This window comes from Dromiciops gliroides, chromosome 1 (genome assembly GCF_019393635.1).
Source record: "Dromiciops gliroides isolate mDroGli1 chromosome 1, mDroGli1.pri, whole genome shotgun sequence".
Lineage (NCBI taxonomy): Eukaryota > Metazoa > Chordata > Mammalia > Microbiotheria > Microbiotheriidae > Dromiciops > Dromiciops gliroides.
Genome location: NC_057861.1, coordinates 580831020 through 580856536, shown reverse-complemented (window position 1 = coordinate 580856536; position 25517 = coordinate 580831020). Strand labels below are relative to the sequence as shown.

Here is a 25517-nt window from a genome sequence, read left to right as displayed (position 1 = left end):
CAATAAACACATGCTCCCTGCTCTCAAAGAATTTATAGTCTAGCTGGGGACTAACTAGAATTACAAGATACATAATAAGATAAATAATCATATGAGATAGAATATGTTAGGTGCCAAATGAGTTATATAATAAATAAATATCATGAGAAGTCAGACACCACTGTGGAACAAAGTGATTGGTTGGAGAAAAATTAACCCCAGACTGGCTCCCAAAGGAAGACAAGTATCTAGATAATCAGACATGGTGGATAGAAGGAGTATATTCTAGGCAAAAAATACTGTGCAAACAAAATCATGGAGGTAGATATTCAAATGGTTTATTTCCAGGACATTGAATAATTCAATTCAAGTGGAGAGAGGATTCCTATGGAGGGATGTATAACTATTTTACTTGACCTAGAATGACAGAATTTCTGAGTTGAAAAGGACCTCATAGACCATTTATTCAACCCTGTACCTGATTAACTATCCCTTCTATACTGTAGACAGCAAGTAGTCATTCAGGACAGAAAGGAATTTAAAAGAAGCCATTAGATTAGCCAGTTAAGAGATCTTTAGTAAATTTGGACAGAGCAGTTTCTACTGATGATTAGGTCAGAAGCAAAATTGCAGAGGCTGTAGAAGAGAGGAACAGGAGAGGAAGTAGAGACATTGGCTGTAGACAATGTTTTCAAGCAGTTTGGCTGAGATAGGGAAGAAAGATTTAAAATATGTAAAGTGAGGGCTAGTGAGGGTGGATTCAGTGAGGATCCAGTGAGGTTTTTATCGTGTTTACCTGCTTGCTTTTGATTCTGCTTTTTAGGATACACAAGACAGGTATTTTTGAAGGCAGCAGAAAAGAATTAGTAGAAAAGAGAGATTGAAGATAAAGAGGTTAAGGATCATAAAAGAGACCATACACTTGGAATCAGGGGTACTATGGTGGCAAAGAGGAGAATCATCTCTGCCCAAGAAACCAGAAAAGAGGAAATACTGGGGAATTATGTCAAGGGGTTGCGAGATGGGAAGAAAGAGCTTTTGGATACGGAGAAGAGTAGAGGAAGCTCATGGTAAATGGTCTTGGTTTTCGTAGTAGAGTAAGCTCCTCAGCTGAGAGGGTAGGGCAAGAGTGTCCTGTGTGGAGGTGATACTGAGAAGAAAAGGTTTGGAAATGCTATTGTGGTGACACAGAGAATCAGGATGGAGTAAAAGGGTTGCCTTGCTACAGTTAGGGTCCAGTTGATGTTAGATAACATATTAAGATAACATAGATTTGTAATGGATGAGTCAGGATGTTTATGTGGTTTCCTGAACCACATAATAAATTAAGCAGCAAATGAGTAAGAGCAGAGGAGGCAGATAGTGGGAGTAAACCAGGATGTGAGTAACTTATAGGAGAAAGGATGAAGAGGAGAGGGTATAAGACAGTATAGAATTTGACTGGTTCATTAAAAGGTCAATATTGGGAAGGGAAGAAAGTGTAGCCTGAGCAGCTTTGATGGTCTGACATAATGAGGGTAAAGGGTTAGATGTCTTAGTGAGGATAATGAAGAAGTATAGGTGGAGTAAGGCACAGGGAGAGATGGAGTTTATGATCAGATAAAACAATTTTGGAATTCTTAATTATACATATAAATGTGGGTGATGGTAACATCAAGGGTATGACCATCCCTGTGTGTAGTGTAGGTCATAGGACAATTCCTATGTACATTGAAGAACTGGAAGGATAGGGTATTTGAGGATTTCTGCTGCCTTATTTGCAAATTAGTTTGCTTCAGAATTTTGCTGGTAATAAAGACCATGCCATATCTAAGTGGTTTCTTTCTGAATGGAGAGATACTTGTAAAAGTATCTACCTTCTGGGAACAGCTTGGTGGCACAGTAGATAAAGCACCAGCCCAGGATTCAGGACAACCTGAGTTCAAATCCAGCCTCAGACACTTGACACTCACAAGCTGTGTGACCTTGGGCAAGTCACTTAACCCTCATTCCCCCCCCCAAAAAAATAACTGACTCAAAAAAGTCGTGATCATATTGGCCATAATTAACTCTCCTGAAGACATAAAATATTAAAATTTTTATATCTGTGTTTTTCACATTTGGCCTTGCTGTTTTTCTACATACAAATTCCATTTAAAATAGATCAGGACTATGCAATTGGATTTATATTTTAAAAGCCTAAGAAATATGAAAAGAAAGCCTAAACATGAAAGATAATGCCTATTATTATTATTATTATTATTATTATTATTATTATTATTATAAATGAGGTCCATGTGCTTGTGAACTTCAGTATTATTCAATTCAATAAGCATTTACTAAGGGGCAGTCAGTGTGCCAGGTTCTGTGGCTATGAATAAAAAATGAAAACAGACCTTTTCCTCCCTAAGTTCCTGTAAGGAACTTACATCCTGTTGGTTCTGTCGAATATGTACAAGGCTAAATGTAAAGTTCATCTTGGACCCAGGTCCCACACCTGTCACCATAAGACATTTGATTCAATTTGATGCACATTCATTAAGTAGCTACTATATTCAAGGCCATATGCTAGGTGCCGAGGATGCCAAGATGAATTAGATGTGATCCCTGCTGTCAAAAAGATTATGGAATAGTAGAAGATATAAGGTCAATACACAAGAATCATACTACAAAACACAGTATGATTAACTTCATGGGAGAATTACAAAGTTTTAGATAAGAGATAAAGTTGGGGCATCAAGGAAAAATGCTTAGGGAAGTTGACATTGAAGTAGGGTTTTGAAGGATGGGTTCAGACTTCAGCATTCAGAAATGAAGGAGAGATCTTTGCCGATCTTCTGTAGATGACAGAATGAGCAGTTGCAGGGAAGTAGGAAAGGGTGAGTCATATTTTTGGGAAGTGACAGGCAATCTATTTTGGGAGGATCATAGAATATATGAATGAGAGTAGTATGGATTAAGGCTGGAGAGATAGGTTGGAGCCAGGTTGTAGAGTTCATTAGTGCATTAGCTTCCTCCTTTTGTAAATTGAGTCTTGCAATGCTTGCCATATCCACAAAGATCAACTGATAAATTATTGGGAATGATTTAGTAAATCCCATATAATTCAAACTAATGTTAATATTCCTGATCTGTTGTAGCAAATACTACGTCATTCCCGAGAAAATTCAACCAAGGTTATATTCCTCATCACTGATGGTTATTCCAACGGAGGAGATCCTCGACCAATTGCAGCTTCTCTACGGGATTTTGGAGTGGAGATCTTTACTTTTGGTATATGGCAGGGAAACATCCGAGAGCTGAATGACATGGCTTCCACCCCAAAAGAAGAACACTGCTATTTGCTTCACAGTTTTGAAGAATTTGAGGCATTAGCTCGTCGAGCACTTCATGAAGGTAATAAAACAATTCAAAATCCAAGGTGACCCAACTTTAATAACCTTATTAATATGTCTTAAAAGGATTCACCTTGGGGCAGCTAGGTGGCGCAATGGATAGAGCACTGGCCCTGGAGTCAGGAGGACCTGAATTCAAATCCGACCTCAGACACTTGACACTTACTAGTTGTGTGATCTTGGGCTAGTCACTTAACCCCAGTTGCCTCACCAAAAACCAAAACAACAACAACAAGAAAAAAAAAAGGATTCACCTTTTCACCAAACCCATTTTTAGTAATAGCCACATACTCAAAATGACAGAGGCCTTTAAGTATACAATATATCCATGCACATATGTATGTCTATACATGTAATACATATTTACATGTATGTACATACATGTGTGTGTGTCTTCTGTGTGTAATAAAGTTTAGTCTATATCAAAAGTTCTAACCTGGGGTCAATTAACTTGGTTTTGAAGTATTTTGATAACTGTATTTCAGCATAATTTCCCCCCTTTATAATCAGGTATATTTTATTTTATACATTTAAAAACATTATTCTGAGGAGAGGCCCATAGGCCCATACTTCCAAAGAAGTCCAGGACACAAAAAAACCAGGACACAAAAAGGAATAAGAAACTCTGCGCTACATGTATATGTTGTTTTTTTGTAAATGGCTATTAAAGTTCTAACCAATTGTTAGGCATGCATATGCTTAAACTTTTTTTTTTTTTTTGGTGGGGCAGTGAGGGTTAAGTGACTTGCCCAGGGTCACACAGCTAGTAAGTGTCAAGTGTCTGAGGCTGGATTTGAACTCAGGTCCTCCTGAATCCAGGGCCAGTGCTTTATCCACTGCGCCACCTAGCTGTCCCTGCATATGCTTAAACTTGCTTCCCAGTAGTTATGCTGGATCTATGTTAATCTCTTCACACCTTGTCACATGGCCTTCCTTGAGTTATTGAAAAAATACCTGGGTCAAAGAACAAATAATAGAAAATATATTACCTTAAAGCTAATAACAACAAGAATACAACACATCATTTTAATGGAATATTGCCAGAGCTATGCTTATAGACACATTTATACTTCTGAATACATCCTAATATGAGAAAGTGAAAAAATTAGTAAAGTAGTTCAATTAGAGAAATTGAAAATTTAACTATCATATGCCAAAAGGAAGCACAGCAGAAATGAGAAAATAAGAAAGATCAACTAGATAGAGAATTTAAAAATTGAACTGACAAGCAAAGCAGGGCTTAATATTTTAAAAATCTCAATAAGGTAAATATAACTAGCAAATATCCTCAAAAATGAGAAAAAGTAAATTACTAAATCAAGAAGTGAGAAATCCCAGCAAACATGAAAGAAAATGAGGAAATTTTAGGAGACAATTAGGTACACCTAGTTCCCCCAATTTGAGATTTTTTAAATAAACAGATGGACATTTTAAAATTATAAGCATTTATTCTTTGTTTTTTTGTTCTTTTTGGTGAGGCCGTTGGGGTTAAGTGACTTGCCCTGGGATCACACAGCTAGTGAGTGTTAAGTGTCTGAGGCCGGATTTGAACTCAGGTACTCCTGATTCCAGGGCCAGTGCTCTATCCACTGCGCCATCTAGCTGCCCATAAGCATTTAAATGAACAGAACATGAAATATGAATCTCAGGACAAAACCTAAATAAACCATTGAGGCACCAGAAGTTGGTAGATTCACAACTCAATTTGATCAAGCATTTGAAGAACAAACAATCATGTTTTATAAACTATTTTCAAACTTAGAGAGAATGGTATCTTATCTTTTTATTTTGATGAGATAATTATGGTTCTAGTCCCCAAATCTCTCAAAGATAATTAATTAATAATTAAAAGAACACATTACCCTCAGTAAAAATTATGCAAAAATTATAATCTGTCTGCAAAATACAAAACTCAAACACATTTTCTAAAGCATTCATTAAAATTAACTGAAATTTATGCCTAATTAGGAATGCAGGGATGGTTTAAGTTTTGGGAAACAGTACAATGATTAGGAATTAGTAGGGAGTTCCTTATACCATTGAAATCAAAAGTTCTATCCATATCCCTATAGTAAAACATTGATAAATGAGAAAACTTACATATCATATGATTATATCAATAAATATAGTAAATTTATTAAAATGCCAGATCTACTTGTTAAAAAAAAACACTATTAAATATAGACAGAGAAAGGTCTTTTCCTTAAGATGATAAAAAGTATTTATTTGGGATTTGGCTTAATTTTTGTCCTGCCAGCTTCATTTGGGAATGCTCTCAGGTTGAAGTGGCTCAGTTGGGTCTCCTGTAAGAACTTCTGTAGACTTTATTTCTACCACTTTTTTTTTTTTTTTAGTGAGGCAATTGGGGCTAAGTGACTTGCCCAGGGTCACACAGCTAGTAAGTGTTAAGTGTCTGAGGCCGGATTTGAACCCAGGTACTCCTGACTTCAGGGCTGGTGCTCTATCTACTGCGCCATCTAGCTGCCCCTACTTCCACCACTTTTGATTGTTTTACACATTGCTCAAAACCTTTGGCCATTCTCCTCTCTAGTGTATGACAAATGAGTATACTAAACAAGTATTCTACTTGACTGTCTTATCTATCATCCTGGCAAGGACATGATGTCAGTAATGCTTAAAAATGCTGTTCCTATTCAAATTCAGTTGTAAATTTAATGTAATACCAATAAAAATGTCAGTGGACTTCTTTGTAGAATTTGATGGAATGACAGTAAAGTCTATGGGAGAGAACAAATTAATAAGACTATAAAAGAGATTTATGGAGAATATTGAGGTTGGAGGACTTATACTACCAGATCTCAAATTATATTACAAAACTGGATTAAAAAAAAATTGTTCATTGGAAAATAATATGTAATCTAGAATTACAAAGACCACTTTAACCTTTTATTAAAAATTATAACTAAATAAGCTAATATTTAATCAACCCAAAATTATAAAATATTCAGAAAATGTCATTTAACAAAAACTATTGAGAAAATTGAATAGTATTATGATGAAAATAGAATGAGAGCTATTCAAATCAAATTATATAAGAAATTCAAAACATAAATTACTCATAAATATTAAGATAAAATGATATATTTATTTTATTTATGGAAAAGAATAAAATAATAAAACTATTATTGATCAAATAAATGGAAGGTATATTAGAGACCAAATGGAAGGATTTTCTCATTCAAAAATAAAGGTTTTTGTTTACTGGGTTTTTTTGCAGAGCAAAGGACAGAATATTCAGAATAAAAAAAAGGAAAAAGAAACAGGTTAAGGTAAAATAACTTTGTGATAATTATGTCAAATAAAAATCTAATACCCAGGGGCAGCTAGGTGGTACAGTGAATAGAGCACCATCCCTGGATTCAGGAGGACCTGAGTTCAAATCTCGCCTCAGACACTTAACAATTACTAGCTGTGTGACCCTGGAAAAAAAATCTAATACCCCCAAACCTTTAAGAAACTGACTCAAACTTAAGAGTTATACCACTTTCCCAATAGATAAATGGTCAAAGATTGTGAACAAGCAATTCTCCAAAGAAGCATACTTTATTAAGAACTATCTGAAGGCAGCTAGGTGGCACAGTGGATAAAGCACTGGTCCTAGATTCAGGAGGACCTGAATTCAAATCCTGCTTCAGACACTTGACACTTACCAGCTGTGTGACCCTGGGCAAGTCACTCAACCGTCATTGCCCCACAAAAAAAAGAACTATCTGAAAACAATATTAATAACTGACATTTATATAGCCCTTTCAGGTTTGCAAAGAATTTTACATAAGTCACCTCATTTTACCCTTTTAAGAGCCCTGTAAACATAACTAATATGTAAAGATATTTTACATGATTGCCCATGTATAATCTATATAAACTTGGTTACCATTTTAGGAAGAGGGGAAGGGAGGAAGGGAAGGAGAAAAATTTGGAACTCAAAATTCTGTAGAAATGAATGTTAAAAATTGTCTTTACATATAATTGGAAAAAATTTAAATCCTATTCAAAAGAGCCCTGTAAAATAAATAATACAGATTTCCATTTTACAGAAGAGGATACAGGCTCCAAAGAGTTAGGTGACTTGTTCATAGTCATACAATTGGTACATATGGGAGGTAGGATTTGAATTAGGTCTATCTTGGCTCTAAACCCTAGAACTTTCTCTCATAATCAATGATATTCTAATTTAATACAACTTTGATGTGCATAAGATTAACAAAAGATAAAATTCTTCATTGGCAGGGTTGTGAAGAAGCAAGCCCTTTATATTAGATTCTTAGTGCAGTTGTGGATTGGTCCATTTAATTGTAGAATACAATCTGGTGATATGCTGCAAGCATTATAAAACTGATCATACTCTGACCCAGTGATCCCACTAGGAAGGTAAACTAACAACTTTATTAAAAGAGGGGAATACTTGGAGGCTTTATTCAAAATATCAAATCCTAGAAAAAATCCTCCTGGGAATTGCTGAACATAATCTGGTCTGACAACACAATTTCTCTGAACCATAAGATTTTAAATATAATGAATACAAAGGATTATAAAAAAAAGCTGTATATGGAGTTATACAGAATGAATTAAGGAGAATTAGAATTATATTCAATATGGTTACAAGTATAAGTGAGCGGGGTTGGGGAAAGTGGTTAATTGGGTTATCAGTTGCATTCTCTCACAGTCTGCTCAAAATGTTAGGGAAAAGTAATGGAAAAATGAACACTAAGGTCTTAAACAAGTGTAACAAAGGGTCCACATCTCCTTATTTCCTTATTTATTCCTTATTACATTCCAGCAAGCTATTGGCTGGCTTTTAAACAAGCAAGTCAGGAGACAACTGAGGAGTGTGACTTCTGGTAGTAGTACATAGAACCAGAGAGAGAATGAGAGAGAGAGAGGGAGGAAAGGAAGGAGGGAAGGATAGAGGGGGAGAGGGAGAGAAGAATTGATCCCTTCATCAGTCCTGCTCTCGGTACACAAATAATAAGTTATAAAATCTGATACTGTACACAAAAGAAAAATAACAGTCTCAAATAAGACAACTGCTATTTTCTTTGGTTAAAGTTAATATAAAGTTAATAATAAAGTAAATAATATAATAATTAACTTTGGTAAGTTAATATAAGTAACAAAGAATTGGAAATTGAGGAGAGGTCCATTAATTGGGGAATGGATAAATGAATTGCACTATAGAAATGTGACAGAATATTATTGGGCTTTAAGAAATGATGAAGGGGTGATTTCAGAGAAACTTGGGATGGCTTCTATGAACTGATACAGAATGAAATGAGCAGAACCAGGAGAACACTTTATGTGGTGACAACATTGTTGTAAAGATAAACAACTTAGAAATACTTACCGAAAATAATTCTAGAGGGCTAACTTGGCAAACCATGCTGCCCACCTCCTGATAGAGAGGTGAAAGATGCAGAATAAAGAATAAAGCTTTTGGGGGGTAGCGATTTATACATTGATTTTCCTTTTCTATAAATGTTTCTAACAGGAGTTTTGTTTTCCTTTTTTTAAATGGGTAATTGAGGGGTATGAGCAAGAGAAAGTGGATTTTTACTGATTGAAAAAAATAAAATTGAATTTAAAATAAAGTTAGTGTGTACTTAAAACATAAATAATTCAGTTTGCTATTTTATATTTGAAGAAATAAAGTAAAAGATCCAAAACCCCAATTTAAATAAGATGGCTTCATTGATGCCTACAAGTAGATGACAAAATATTTGAATTCCCACATTTAGTACAGAAACAGAGCTAATGCTTTTCTGTAAACTAGTTTGTAGTTGACTTAAGGTCTGCCTAATTAGTCTTTTCCACCACTCAACAGCAAACAGAACTTTGATTCTTATACTGAATTTATTCATTGTTTTTCCTCCCAGGAATGTCTGTTAGTTTTTCAGGCAGGACTGTTAGGACTGCAGGCAGGAACTCAGAACTGCCTTCTTATAGTCAGGAGCTTGGTTCCATTCTGTTGAATGAGATCTACAGCAGCCAGTGAAGTGCTGATTGGCCAGATGTTGGGACAGTGGGATACTGCTGGTGCTGAGCCCAGAAAGACTTGACCTACAGCACTGGCTACATCTGGAGGCTTCCCACTTAAAGACTAAATGACTGTTGAAACCCTGACACTGTGTAACCTGTGGGAATTTTTTATGTGGTCCCAGACTAAAATGATTTGGCTTACTCAAATGTTCTCCCATACTGAAATATGTGAAAATGACATACATTTTGGTATGGAAAAACAAATGGTAGAGAGTTTCAGGAACCTTAATAAGAGGTTCTTTACCTTGCAAAAAGTTGTGGTTTGGGTTTTTGCTTTTATTTTGGAAAGTAGATGTAATGTTTAAATAGTAGCTCATTATCTATTGTCTTCTGGTGTTTGTTTTTGACAGATCTGCCCTCTGGGAATTATATTCAAGAAGATATTTCTCATTGTTCCTATCTCTGTGAGGCTGGCAAGGATTGCTGTGACACAATGGCAAGCTGCAAGTGTGGCATTCACACTGGACAGTTTGAATGCATCTGTGAAAAGGGGTACTTTGGAAAAGGACTGCAGCATGAATGCACAGGTCAGTCTTACCTAAATTGTGTAGGAGTATCTATTATTATTGTTTTTTGTGGGGCAATAAGGGTTAAGTGACTTGCCCAAGGTCACACAGCTAGTAAGCATCAAGTGTCTGGGCCAGGATTTGAACTCAGGTCCTCCTGAATCCAGGGCCAGTGCTTTATCCACTGAGCCACCTAGCTGCCCCCGTGTGGGAGTATCTAAAGCTGGTTCAAATTCAGATAACACACTCATTAAATGGTGAGCTCCATCAGAGCAGGGACTATCTTTTGTGTTTCTTTGTACCCTTAGTGTTTAGCACAGTGCATGGCACATAGTAGGTGTACGTTCAATGTTTATTGACTGACTGTTCCCATGTGTGTAGGTGATCATGTGGATGTCAGCATAAGTTTGACCTTGTAGACCCCATCTGTGACTTCTGAGATTGTACTGTGGGATGATGGTGGTTCACCTCTTCTAGTATACCCTCTCATTGCCTTCCCAAAGCTAGAAATTTATCATCTCATAAAGGATATCACCCTCAGTTTTAACTCATAGATTAAAGCAGTGAGACTAAGACAACAATTTAGAATTCTTATAATCTATGAGAGGCAGTCTTGTGTAGTAGACAGAGAACTAGCCTCTTTGTCAAAAAGATCTAGGTTCAAGTACTTCCTTTGACACATACCAACCATGTGTCTTTGGAGCAAGTCACAGCCTCCAAGAGTCCCAGGCCACTATCTCTGTAAATTGTAGAATAGGTGGTAATCTGCATTGGTAGAAGGAGTTTCCTCACCTTTATTAATGAAGTCAAAGGTACAGTTGGGGGGCAGCTAGATGGCGCAGTGGTTAAAGCACCAGCCCTGGATTCAGGAGTACCTGAGTTCAAAGCTGGCCTCAGACACTTAACACTTACTAGCTGTGTGACCCTGGGCAAGTCACTTAACCCCCATTGCCCCGCAAAAAAAAAAAAAAAAAAAAAAAAAGGTACAGTTGGGGGAAAAAAATATCCACATTGGACTTTCTGTCTTGGGAATCATGGATTAGCATGTGTCTATTGTCTGATGAGTGGCATTTATTCACTTGATGTGTTTTCACTTAAAAGCAGAAGCAATTCGATGGTTGATCAAGATTTGCTATTTTGAGAAGATTTATTTTCTTGTAAGCAAACATCAGTCGGGAACATTTAGGAGCAGTGGCTTTTCTTTCTACTGCAGCACATGGTGTTTATTGTTTGTCCCATATTTGAAATATGAACAATCTTTATTTTGACAATTGGCAGAAAATCAACCTCTGTAATTGAGAAATTTCATTTTGGTCTATTTGCTTGTTTGTACCATTTCTCTTTCTTGGGTCAATTTGCTTCTTTTGCCCTCAGTTTCCACATCTGTAAAATGAAGGGAGTTGGACTAGATGACTTCAAAGGTCCTCTCCAGGTCTAAATCAATGATCCTGCAATGCTAGATTTCCTTTTTTCTTCCCTTTTTGATGCTGACATTTTCTTGTTATTCCTTCTCCATGTTGCTCTTTCCCTGTCCTGGTTTTTTTCTTACTCTCCTCATTTTCCTTTGTGCCCCTGCTCCCTTCCCATATATCAAAAACTTTTCCTCCTTGCAATTGCTTTTCATTTCTACCCAGAAGTCATCCCTTCCCTGGCTCTTTGCTCTCCCCTTGCAAGAGATTCTCTTACTTAAAACATTTTTAAAAATAGCCTAAGGGCTTCTGGGCCATCAAAGTAAGTTTCCCAGCCTCTCCCCTCATCATATATCCTCCCACATTCTCCTATTTGCCTCAGTTCTTCTCTCCCTAAGTCCCCTGTCTCAAGGCAGAGGCTCTTATTATTATTATTATTATTATTATTATTATTATTATTTTTAACTTCTGCTGTAGCCAGTATGTCTGGTTCTGGTGTGGTCTTAAACTGGGCTGTTTCTCTCTGCCAATAAGTCACTTTGGTGCAGCTGGCTAGCAAGCAAGCAGGCTCAGTCACACAGTGTCTGTCTCCCCCCAGGGCCACCCTGGTTTCTGTGGTCTTAGGAGATTCCCACACCCACTCCCACCAGTTGCATAAGCCAGTTACTGCTGCCTTTCCTCTCTGTTGTAGGCAGAAAGGAGCAACAGTCCTGAAGATGGTGTTGGGTGGGCTTGTGACTTGTGCTTCAGTGGAGGGACTGGAGAGAACCCTCTACTGGATGGAGCCAAAAAGCCAAGCACAGTGGGATCTGTGGTTATCCTGTCCCTCTGCTTACATCTGTGGTTTTCTGCTTTAATTCTCATTGCATCTGTTTATCATAATGCACACAAGACTCTGAATCAGATACAGTTCCCCTTAACATAAATGTCCATTTTGTTGTTTTTAAGGATCTTTCTAAGGGACAAGTGATATTGGATACCATAGGAAAAATGGCATTGCGTTGCCACCACATTCACTGTGATCTTTCTGGAGTTGTACTATGGTTAGCTTCTTTTGAGAATTTGGGAAGAAAGAGGAAAAAGAAAGATTTTCAGTTTTCCTCAATTTTTATGATTCTAGCCCCTTCTTATTCTCATAAAGACAAAAAAGAGTAACATATCTAAATCATTGATTCTCAAACTTTTTTTTTCTCATAGCTCAGTATTATTCTTTGCCATGACAAATCACATGCATGTGGTATGATTGCAAAAGTAAATTCTCTACAGTTCTCCTCACACCTGGATGAAAGTCAGAGAATTCAATATTACATATGTTCTTGGACTCCTTAACAAATTATATTGCTTTATTAGCTATCAAATCTTATTGTTGTTTAGGTAAGATTAGTCATTTTCTCTTGCACTCTGAAGAGTTAGAAGTCTGTGTTCATCCCCATTTGTAGAAACATTGGCTCCAAAATAGCATGAACATTGAGGTCCAGGGAAGCAAAGGTCACCCAGATACACTGTGAAATAACTGAAACTAGAATACAAGTATCCTGATTCCTAGCCCTATGTTACTTCCCTTTATACCTCCTTTTTTATAGATGGGAAAACGGATCCCAAAGAAGGTAGATTAAGTTATCCAATGTCAAGTAGCTGGTAAGTTGCAGAAGAGGACCTGCATTCTTTTTCTATTGCAATAGACTCCCACATTTCTATAGTGTCCAGTATTCTTGGTCTATACAATAGATATTCCGTAAGAAAATATACCTTTACATATTTCACTCACTTATCAAATAGCACTGGAACACAAAAATCTTCAGTAGATACGTATAATACCATTCCACATTGGTGAGGGACAATCTGCCTTATATATTGTGACATGAATCTAATTCATGAATCACTTCTCATCACTCCCAAAAATAGATGTGTATTTTACTTGTTATCACAGCACAAATCATGCATCAGGGATACAAAATGCATCCAGACTTTCCTTAAAACCAGACTATCTAATGAAAACTTCTTCCAACATATTGGAGTGATTAAAATAAAACAAGGAAAAACATACTTCTAAAGGAATATGCTTTGTTTTGTTTTGTTTTGTTGGTTTAACCGTGTTAACTTTGAGGTTAAGAAATGTTACAAGCCCAGTTCTACTCCTTTAAAATCATGTGACACAATAGAAAAAAAAAGAGTTATAGTAAGAAATTAATTTTTGTTCCACTGAATCAATTAAACATCAAGGGGATCATCATTAAAGATGTAGGCAATACAGTATTGTCATTGTTTATTCTCTGTCCAGACTTACTAGTTGGCTTTTGCTGTCCGGTAGGCAATGAAATAAATGTACTCCTCATTTAACATTCTAACATTCACTGAGTCAAACAAATGTAGGAAAGACACACTAAAAAGACAATTGTGTATAGCTAGAAATCAAGTAATAAAATCCAAAGCTTTTACAGCTGCTATGGACTTCCCCAAAGGGAACCTGAGAGGAACAAAATGTAGATTCTCTCGGCATTCTGAGGACACTCGGTGACAGTGATTAATTTCATTTCCATGAGCCTAGAAGGGTAAGCAATTAGACAAGGTCAACCTGGACTAGTAGCTCAAAGGCTTAATGCACTGCAACAAGGGCTTCTGTATCTGGGAGAAAGAATGGTGAATAAATTAACATGATTATAGAATTGGAGACCTTGGCCCATATATAAATACACAAGCACATATATCATATATAAATATGTAGGTATAAATATATAGATGAGGATATGCTAGTTGCACATTGATACATACATATATGTATATGTATGTATGTCTACATATATAAGCATATGTGTAGGTAAGTATATATATATTTGTATATACATATGTATATATTTCTATATGCGTTTGCCAATTTGTGGATAAAAACATACGTACATATATATTAAAGTCAGAAAGACCTGGCTGTGTCACCTTGGCCAAGTCACTTAACTACTCCATGTCCTTCAAACAACTCTCTAGGATTATAATTTGCAGAATAGTTGTTGATCTGCATTGATAAAGGAAATTTACTTATCAGGGAATCTTACCCCAATTAAATCACAAGTCTAGATCAAAGAAAAATCTACGTCCCACTACTCACCAAATCCAGATATAATACTTATGTTTTTATATATATATATATATGTGTGTGTGTGTGTGTGTGTGTGTGTGTTTACATATATACATATACACACATAGATATACACATATACATCTTTACACAGCTCTCATTTATAAATGCTTTAAAGTTCACAAAGCATTATATTATATTATATATATGTTTCTATATAATATATCTACATTTTATAAGCTCATTTGATCCTCGCCACAAACCTGTAAAATAGGTGTTATTATTAACCCCATTTGACTGAGGAAATGGAATCTGAGTGATGTTAAGCAATTGGATTGTGAACACATAGCTAGTAAATTTCTGAGGCAGAATTTAAACTCAGATCTCAACAACTTCATGTCCAGCAGTCTATCCACTACGTTTGTGTGAGTGTGTGTGATCTGCATAATTTTTATCTTTGTATCTAGCTATATTTACTTCTACATCTATACCTCAACTCCTATCTTTATGTCTATTTCTATCTCCATATCTATAGTCATACCTGTCTCTTTTTTCAGTCCTACACTAATGTTCTATAGAGATGACCCAGGTTCTCAAAGATCATGACAGTTGAACACAAGCTCTAGTAGATCTTAAAGAGCTGGCAAAGTCTCAAGTACAAAGCTGGAGATTAGTTAGGTCTGTTTTACAAGGACCAACCAGCTGGGTTGAGAGAGGGTTATCACAGTGTTAGCTATAGGAAGGTCATTTCCTGAGTTATCCAGGGATATGATAGGACAAGAGTTTTCCTGTTTGCCTGATGCAGCTTCTTCTCTACATATAACCTGTTGGGCCCTAGTTTCCCTGCCACAGCTTCCTAGCCTGAAAACATAAAGGGTCTCCCTGGGGATGTGGTTGGTGACTTTGAGATTTGGTGGGCGCATGAAACCACTTGAGTTACTATACCCTGGTGATTTACTGACCAGATGCATTGCAGTAGGGGAAGTGCCCCTGTATCCTTGCTACATTAGGGCAAAGTAAACCTCCTTTGTTAAATGCTCAGTGACCTGCAATATGTCACATCCTCCCAACATCAAGCCTGAACTAAACAGGCTATAGGATTAGAACCAAGGGGTCATGATCTGTCTCTATGAAAGAAGTGCCTAGACCAGTGAAATTACAGAACTGTTAAGGACTGAAGTATATTTCCTTTACTAGAGTCCTACTCCTGTGCCTTACCATGGGCAGGGTCATTGAGGATTCCTGAAGTCTTGCCTATGGAGATTTTGCCAAGCTAGAAAGGCCTTGAATATGGGCTCAGTGATGAACCGTATACCTTATATAAGGAACAGTCTAGATAACTTTATGGAGGCTCATCATCAAGGTGACTGCTTGATTTTGAAGACCCACAGCAACTTATGCCAAGACTTTTTATTAATGTATTCATGGGATGTGAACATCTTCAGTGAAAAAAGTACCTGAACCAGTGAAAAAATGGGGTATTCAAAGTATTCAAAAGTATGTGTGTGTTAATTGACTACAGGTCTCAAGTATAATAAACACTGGGGAATATTCTGTAACTTAGGGTATTTTTTGTATGCATTCCTGCCCAAGTATTCTATCGGATCATTAGAGAAAAAAGAGATCAAAGACTCACATACATTCTTGAACGGAAAGCCAGTAACATGGAGAGATCTTATTTTCTTAAACAGAGTTCAACTTAAAAAGAAATCCCCCAGCTGAGCATAATATTAGATTTGCAAAATAAAAGGAATTTGCAGAATGCATTGCCTATTTGTCTTCATATAATGCAGAGGAATGCTGCTGGAAGTTTGACATTGATGTCAAAAAAGGGGTGGGGGTGGGAATGTATAAAGTTCGATATATAGCTGAGACACTGATGATGAATGCTTTTAATTTTCCATTGTGTGGACAACTAGATGCCAGGTGGATCACATACCATATTAGAAATTCTTCATAGATTTGAAATGTCTGTTATCCTTTATTTCATTGATTCCGTCTGGCCTTTTGCAGAACTGAAATATATCTCTAGATCTTTCTGTTTGGGGGCATCACACAACTCCCAACATCAGTCAACTATATTCTTTACAAGTGGTTTTAATAATGTGTCTAATATTCTGAAATTCCAGAAATGAAGGATTCTGTCTAGTTCCTGCTCCCAACTCCAAAGACTCCTTCTCCACTTCCATTCCTATCCCATCCCATCATGAGATGCTCTTAGTAAATCCAGGGAGGGAATAGAATATAAAAGCAAAGGCTTACAGGCCAGGGCACATATTTGGCTAGCCTCCCTCTATTCTATTTAAAATGAACGTGTCTTATTAGCTACAGTGTACGGTTCTTAATGGCATGATGGGTAGGTGTTTTATACACAGTATACACTGAATAAGTGATTATTGAATGAATGGCACTGGGTCAAAACCTGAAAGCAATTAGGCTAGTCTGACTCAGTCATTCAGGGTATTGGCATCAAGAATTATAATAAATGGAGACTTTGAGAAATCCTTGAGCCCATTTGTATAAGTATTCCCTCCATTGGTACAGATTGGAAACTCCACCTTCTCATTTTGTAAAAATTTTCATGTTTTCCCATAATTCCTTGGTGGCTAGGTGGTATAGTGGATAGAGCCTTGGGACTTGGAATGAGAAAGACCTGAGTTCAAATCTGGCCTCAGATACTTAATAGCTGTGTGACCCTGGGCAAGTCACAACCCTATTTGCCTCAGTTTTCTCATCTGTAAAATGAGTTTGAAAAAGAAATAGCAAACTACTCCAGTATCTTTGCCAAGAAAACCCAAATGGGGTCACAAAGAGTCAGACATGACTGAAATGACTGAACAACAAGAGAATATAACTAATGTATGGGTCTCAAAGTTCCAATGTACCTCTCAGATTGTCTGTCTTTTGTCTCTCATTCTTGCTCTACAACCAGCCCATCTATTTTCCAGTTGTATGTTTCTTAGAAAAAAAATTTTTTTCTTTCTTTCTTGCCACATCTTCCACACAAATTTGCATTAGTAATAACAATTCTAAAAGCCTAATAATGGTGGTTTTAAAAATGCACTTGTAATTTCAATGGTGTAAGAAGCCACCTGAGAGAAATCTCCTTCCCTGCCCCATGTAGGCTGATACCTGCTTTTTAACTTACTGCATGAAAGAGTTGAGCATAAGTGAGGTACTGGGCACTGAGAGGTTAAATGATTTGTCAAGGGTCTCCCAGCCAGTATATAGTTTTCTAGCCACAACATCAAGTTGTCTTTCAAAATGATTATTAAGCAGCCTTAAATGCCAGTTGCTGTGCATGTTTAAAAAGGAAAACAAGGGGGCAGCTAGGTGACACAGTGGATAAAACACTGGCCGTGGATTCAGAAGTACCTGAGTTCAAATCCGACCTCAGACACTTGACACTTACTAGCTGTGTGACCCTGAGCAAGTCACTTAACCCTCATTGCCCCCCCCCAAAAGACTCTGCTAAAAAGGAAAACAAAACAAACCTACTAGGTAAGGAATTAATATAAATCGCCTTGGTGTTATGACCCTTCTAGGATCAGATTATTCCACTGGGTAAAGAGACATTTGTTTAGTGACTTATGAGATAACTTTAAAATTTAGATGGAATCTCAGCCTGCTGGACAGCATTGAGGATACCTGCCAAGAATTATCCTGGGAGTCTACCAAGAAATCCCCCTGGATTCCTCACTGTCTCTCACCCCGCCCCCACCCATATCCATGCTGTTGCCAAGCCCTGTCAATTTCATCTTTGCAACATCTCTCAAATATTCCTTCTTCTCTCTTCTGATGCTTCCACAACTCTGGTGCAGGACCTCGCCACGTTACACCTTCATCATTGCAACAGCTTGTTGATGTGTCTGCCTGCCTCAAGTCTCTCCCCACTCCAATTCACCCTCCATTCAGCCGCTAGGGTAATTTTCCTAAAGCATGGGTCAGATCATGTCACTCCCCTAGTCAATATCTTCATATCACCTCTAGGATCAAATACAAAATGCTCAAGTTTAACATTCAAAACCCTTCCTAACCCAGCCCTCTCCTACCTTTCCAGTTTTCGTACTTTATTCCCCAACACATACTCTTCAATGTGATGTCACCGGCCTCCTGGCTGTTCCACAAACAAGTCACTCCAGCTCTCAGTTCTGGGCATTTTCTCCGGCTGTCCCCCAATACCTGGAATGCTCTGCCTCCTCATCTCTGGCTTCCCTGGCTTTAAATCCAAATTAAAATCCCATCTTTTATAGGAAGCTCTTCCCAACATCTCTGAAGTGCCTTCCTGCAATTAATTATTCTCTAGTTAGCTTTAATCAAGCAGCTGTATGGTACAGTGGGTAGAGTGCTGGGCCTGGAGTCAGGAATACCTGAGCTCAAATCCAGAATCAGATACTTTCTAGCTGTGTTACTCTGGTTTAACCCTGTTTGCCTCAGTTTCCTCATCTGTAAAATGAGTTGGAGAAGGAAATGGCAAACCACTCCAGTATCTCTGCCCAAAAAAGGGGGGGGGTCATGAAGAGTAGGATGTGATTGAGAAATGACTAAACAAAAAAATTTAGCTTGCTTTGCATGTATTTGCTTGCCTGTTGCTCTACCCCCATTAAACTGTCAGTTCCTTGAGGTCAGGAACTGTCTTTTGCCTCTTTTTATATCTCTAGCACTTAGCAGAGTGCCTGGTACATAAAAGGTATTTAATAATCATTTACTGGTTGATTGATATAAGGATTAGGGAATGAGACTTTGATGTCATTGGTATAGCAAACTCCCAGGTGAAGAAACTCCCTCTCCAACTGCAGGTTAGCACTTTCTCTGAAATTTATAGTCTTGAGAACTACTAGAACACTGAGAAGTTAAGTGGGGTGCACTGAGTCAGGGCTTAAACTCAAGTCTATTTGATTATGAGGCTGGCTATTTCCTCCTCCATATTGCCTTTCAATACAGGCTCAGTTAGGTAAAACTAACTTTACACTCTGCTAAGCATAAGGAAAAGTGTAGAATATTTTATGAGTTTACAACAACAAAAAATCTGCGTGCAAAACGCAATTAAACAGGAAAGATTATTATCTTTTTGGGGTCAGTAAAGCTGCTTATTTTAAGTACACACAAATAAAGTAAGTAAGCTTATTTCAAAACATTTATCCTTGCATTTTCAGGCAATATTTGCTCATAAACATGTATTTTCCTCTTTATTGAAAGTATAAGGCACTATCCCTTCCAATTTCAAAAGGATATGGTGATTCTCTGTCAGAGAATTCTTAGGAATCATGGATTATTTTATGTGAAGAATGATTTTTGCAAATACACACACATGTATATATATACATACATATATATATACATATACATGAGCATCTTCTGCAGTATTTCTTACTAGAAATAAAACCCAGTAATTGACTGGACAAATGTGTATTAAGAACTAGAATTTGGTAGATCCCCTCATGGATCTCTTCAAGGAATCAAAACTTTTGAAGTCACATGGTAGAAGCGTTCTATCTTCCTTCCATAAAAGCTCTTGTCATTTTGATTTTAGAAAATAATTCATAATGCAAATGATCGATCTGTGTGCCTATGAACCACATGTAAAAAATAGGGCACAAATCATATGAGATGAGGAGAAACTTTTTTTCAATGTTCCAAGCAAGATAATGTGTGAATAATTACTAGTGTGTGGAATTGGAATCAGACCATGTGGGAGCTCACTTCATAGAGCTGATTGGTATGGGTGCCCAGCAATATTGCATACAGGCATATAGGAAATCAATCTAACCCAACTAACTTGGAGGCATAGACAGTTTTACATCCTAATGTTCATCCATTCAGCTTCCATCCTGTTACCACAGCAATTAAAATAGAATGGATAAACTTGTAAGGAGCCTAAAAGGAAGAAAAGTGAATTATCAGAGGAGAAAAAAAGTTTGGGGACTTAGATCTTGGACTTGTTATTGTTAAAGTTTAAAATCAAAAATAAAAAGTCTTGGGTCTTCAAATGGGAATTTGGATCTTTCCAGTTTAAAAAAAAAGTTTGAATGTGCTTTGAGATCTTTAAGAGAATGGAGAAATGTGCTGATTATGTAGAGAGGCAGTGTCGTGTGAGGAAAGAACACTGGGCTTTGGATCATGGAACTGGATACCATAGAACTAAAACTAAAGGAATTTTAGTGGTTGTCTAGTTCAACTTTACAGAAAGAAAACTAAGTGACTTGCACAGAGTCAGAGCTAGGATTCAAAATCAAACCCTCTGATTTAGTTCCTGTTAAGTCAGAAAAATCTGGGTTTGAGTCATTCCTCTGCCATTATTAAACCTGATGTTGGATAAACTTTTCTGAGCCTAGATTTCTGCTCTATAAAATGAGGTAAATGACACAAAATCTCCTAAAGAGACTTACTATAAAAGAATAAATGAAATAATCCACCTGATGCATTTTGTATCTATATATCATTATGTAAATATGGGAGTCATGTTTAGTGATTACTTTTATTTCTATTGAAAATGCATTTAATCAGATTTTTTCTTCCTTTATCATTCAGGTGGTAAAAGTGATATATTAGACAGAGTACTAGAATTGGAGTCAAGATACCTGAGTCCAAATCCTGCTTTTGACATTTACTAGGGGCTTGACTGTGGGTAAATCTTTCTTATCCTCAGGGAACTTTCTAAGACTCCAAGTTATAGATGGGTTCAAAAGCAAGAAATCACTTATTCAAAGTGCATGTTTTTATTAATCTGTCCATCTGATTTATTTGAAATTAAGTTATTATAGCTACAGGATCCTTTAGGATCAAATTGGCAGCCTCATCTTTAGTTTTTCTCACCTTGATGGCACAGGAATAGGTCAACAACGCTAAGGCCCAAGTCATGGGAACTTCTTATAACCCTAAAATGAGCTATGACTACTCTAAACAGAACTTGAGATTATACCCCTAAATGACTAGTAAAGTAGCTGATTCTAAGGGGGGGAAGGGGGAAGACCTGTAAATGGGAGGAGAGAGAGAAGCAGCAATCAAATTGACTCCAAATGGAAGTTTAGGTGTATTAGGTACATGGTGTGGCCACCCCTATTGTAGGACCTCAATTCTTTCACATAGGTCATCTATTCAGACTCTATGCACTAGCTTGGTGACTCTAACCTGCTCTCACAGTCACAAGTCTAGGCTTCTAGAGAAGGATTACCACTTTGTGATTATACTCAAATTCTCCAATTCCCTTACTTACCACAGTAGCTTGAGCCCCCACATATGTCTTTCCATTTTCACAAACCAGCCCGCTGTTCATAAAAAGTAATGCTTTTTTTATCTTAAACATAACAATTTTCTTAACAGTGAGGCTAAATAAATAATACCAATACTTATATTACAGCAAGTACATAAATAATAAAATACATCACAACCTACGCATAAACCTGGATCACACCTCACCACAGTGCACTCTGAATTCGTGAGGAAGAATGAACACACAGAAATGGTAAACAGAACATGAATATGGTCAAGGTAACTTATTACTATGGAACTATAAATGCCAGTGTCTTTCTGTCTCAGGAACTGGACAAAAAAGTTTTTTGATGAACATAGCTTCTATATTTAACAGATACTTTCACTATTAAGATAGTTTTATCTACTTTGTGCTTACCAAATACCTCAGGAGCAAGGATTACCAAGACAAACTAATTAATCCACTGGTTTATCGTTGATTCTCTGCTTTCAAGTTGTTCCTCTGCTCACCTAGGTTCATTCCTCCATAGCAAATGAATATCCATCACTTCTATAGTTTCAGGCTTAACTGAGGTAGTTCTAAAATCTGCCCTTTCACTTCTTACTCTCCTCTTATCTTTCTGGGTTCAGAACCTGGCTTCTCTTTGAGAGTAGCCCCACCTTAGCTTATAATTAGTAAACATATTCTCATCTTTGGTATATAATAAGATAAATTATATTTATCCCATAATCATAAATCTTTTCTGGTGTCCATGCCCCTTCAGTATACTATAGATTATAGCATTCAAAATGAACAATAGTTTGGAATTCTGAGTATGAGGTTTTTTTCTTAGAACTCTGAGCAGTACTTTAAAAAGAAAGTACTTTATCCTAAGAAATATAACACTGAAGAATAATTTTTATTTTTACTGAGGTGACTTTATCTTCTTTTATTTGGGTAATCTCTCTCTTTTTAGGGGAGGGGGGTGAGGCAACTGGGGTTAAATGACTTGCCCAGGGTCACACAGCTAGTAAGTGTCAAGTGTCTGAGGCCGGATTTGAACTCAGGTCCTCCTGAATCCAGGGCTGGTGCTCTATCCACTGTGCCACCTGGCTGCCCCTTGGGGAATATCTCTTTGCTCCTTCTTGAAAAGCTTTGCAGAAGAAAAATGCAAAAAAAGAAAGATTTTGAACCTCTCAGGGTGATACACCTTTTTGGAAGAAAATACACCAGAAGCAATAGTTTTCAAAATAAAAGGAGAGCAAGCAAGACAAAGGGGAGTAGTTTTAAAAATACAATGTGAAAGCAGTGATTATATAAAGTAAAAGGTTAACTAAAAGACAGAGTACAAGATGTTTCAGATACTAGGAGATGGAAAAAGAAGCATATAGATACAAAGCAGGGAGAAATGGAGTTAGGCAGGGAAACAGAAGTATATTAAAAATAAGAGTACAATGAAAACAACATTATTGTAATCAGAAAATCGCAATTCGAATCCTGGCTTTGACTCTTACGATGTGACTGTGAGCAAATAACAACTTTTCTGAACCTGTTTCATCATCTGTCAAATAGGATTAATAACATTTTCATTAACTACCTCACTGGGTTGTTATGGGGGAAAAGTGCTATAAAACATAAAGTGCTACATAAATATAAGTTGTTATCATTGGACATGAATAATATGGATAGGGATAATTTCTTCTCTTTCCCTTCATTATACTTTGTAATGGTGTTGTCCTTTTTTGCTTCTCTGTGATTATCTTATGTAACTTTCGCAACCATTTACTGTTTGGTTGCAATTATTCTCTTTCATCCTGTGCTGATGCTGTAGAGAGAGGAATCATGTTTCAGACAAGGGTTAGACTAGATGACCTCTGAGGCCCCTTCCAACTCTGGGATTCTGTGGTTTTATGAAACTTGGTTCACCAACTCATTGAGTGACTTCGGAAAAGTCAGCCAATAGTAGAGCTGGGAATCATCTTCTCACTTCCCAGCCTTGTGTACCACACCCCCTCCACATTAAAGAGGGGGTAATATGTAGTGGAATTTAAAAGTGTTGAAAAACAAAGCTAATGCCAAGGTCAAATGCTTGCATTTTGAATTTCCAATGAGAAATTCACAGATATCATGCAGAGGCCAACCCAAACTACTTATGGCATGGGAATATGGGAAAAAGAAGTTTTGTTAGAGTAATTGAAGTACTATAAAGTGTCTTCGCCTAGACCACACAGATCATCAGATGAGAGTCACACAGTACTCTTTTCACACACTTTTCATCATGGAAATTTCATCCAGACTTAATTCTGACATTCTACAAAGGGAATTAATTTAAATAAATTCATCTATTCAATTCAACAAGTACTTATTAGCTACATTCTATGTACAAGGCACTGTCCCTATTGCTGTGAGGGATACAAGGTTGCCCTTGAGGGGTTTACAATCTTATAATGGAACAAAGCCATTTACACAGTTAACTACAACCAGAAAAAGATGACCAAAGTGTTAGAGGACTTCAGATGAAAGAGAGCTACTACTTTGTGCTAAAGGGAAACATCAGGAAAGACTTAATAGTAGAAGTAGAATTTGAGTTGCTTCTTGAAATATGGATAGAATTCTGGTCAGGAGAGATGATAGAGAGAATGGTATTCCAGGCAGAAGTAATAGGACAGTCAGGGAATGGGTACCCAAAAGTACAAATCATGGGAGATAAAGTTGGAAAAAGAAGTTGGGGTCAGATTGTGGTTGATTTTAATAGTATTTCAAGCTGAGGAATTTGTGCTGTATTCTGTAGGCAATGGGGAGCCATTAAAATTTTCTGAGCACAGGAGTGACATGGTGAAAGTAGCAGTTTGATTTATCTGGCATTCTTGTGTAGGATGGATTAAATAGAAAAGCATCTGGAGGCAGTTAGGCTAACAATAGTTAGACTATTACAATAGTCCTGGCAGGGAGTGATGAGAGCCTGACCTGAATTTAGCGGCCATAAGAATGGAAAAGGAAGGAATGATGTGAGCAGCATTGGGAAGGAAATACCAGAAGGACTAAGTGATTTGATTTCAGGTTGTAGGAGGACCAAGGGCCAAGTAGTCAAAACGATAACCTTTCAGGCCTGAGTGATTAAGAGTATTAGTGATAACACTGGTGAAAAAATTAATGGGAGATGATGACTGGTTTTTGCCACGGTTAGTTTAAATCACCGGTAGGATATTGTTCTGCTGTTCTTTGCCTCCCCCCACTCTCTGTCTCTGTTTCTGTCTTTCTCTCTGTCTCTCTTGCACACACGTGCACAGGCATACACACACACACACACACACACACACACACACACACACACAGTGTTCAGTTCTTAGAACCATTGATAAGCTGAAGCACATTCGTAGAATAGACCACACAGTGAGCGAAGGGCCTCAGGATTATTTCACATGACTATCAGCGAATCATCTTCTCTTTCTTGGGGGTGTTTACTCTGTAAAAGAGAAGGCTGAAGAAGATCATGATAACTAAAAATTTTGAAGGATAATACATGGAAGAGAAATTAGATTTTTTTTTCTGCTTGGGCCCAGGTGCAAAAATAGGATAAATGGGTTCAAATGGCAAAGTAATAAGTTTAAGATTGATAAAAGGGCAGCTAGGTGGCAAAGTGGATAGAGCACCAGCCCTGGAGTCAGGAGTACCTGAGTTCAGATCCGACCTCAGACACTTAGCACTCACCGGCTGTGTGACCCTGGGCAAGTCACTTGACCCCAATTGCCTCACTAAAAAAAAAAAAAAAAAAAAAAAGATTGATATAAGAAAAAAATTCTTAATGATTACAGCTATCCAAAGCAGAACAGATTACTTCAGGAATTAGCTGGTTTTCCCCCCACTGGAGGACTTTTGAGTAGAGGCTAGGTGACCCCTTGTCAAGGATGATATAAAGGGGATCTT

At 37.2% G+C, this 25517-nt stretch overlaps 1 protein-coding gene across 1 annotated transcript in view; it reads left to right on the top strand.

Moving 5' to 3' along the window:
• Window positions 1-25517, top strand: part of SVEP1 (sushi, von Willebrand factor type A, EGF and pentraxin domain containing 1) — a 340439-nt gene that overhangs the window by 54685 nt on the left and 260237 nt on the right. Inside the window, exons 2-3 of the mRNA XM_043978458.1 lie at window positions 3099-3354; window positions 9761-9937. Of these exons, the coding sequence (XP_043834393.1) occupies window positions 3099-3354; window positions 9761-9937 (433 nt within the window). The remainder of the gene's footprint in view (window positions 1-3098; window positions 3355-9760; window positions 9938-25517) is intronic.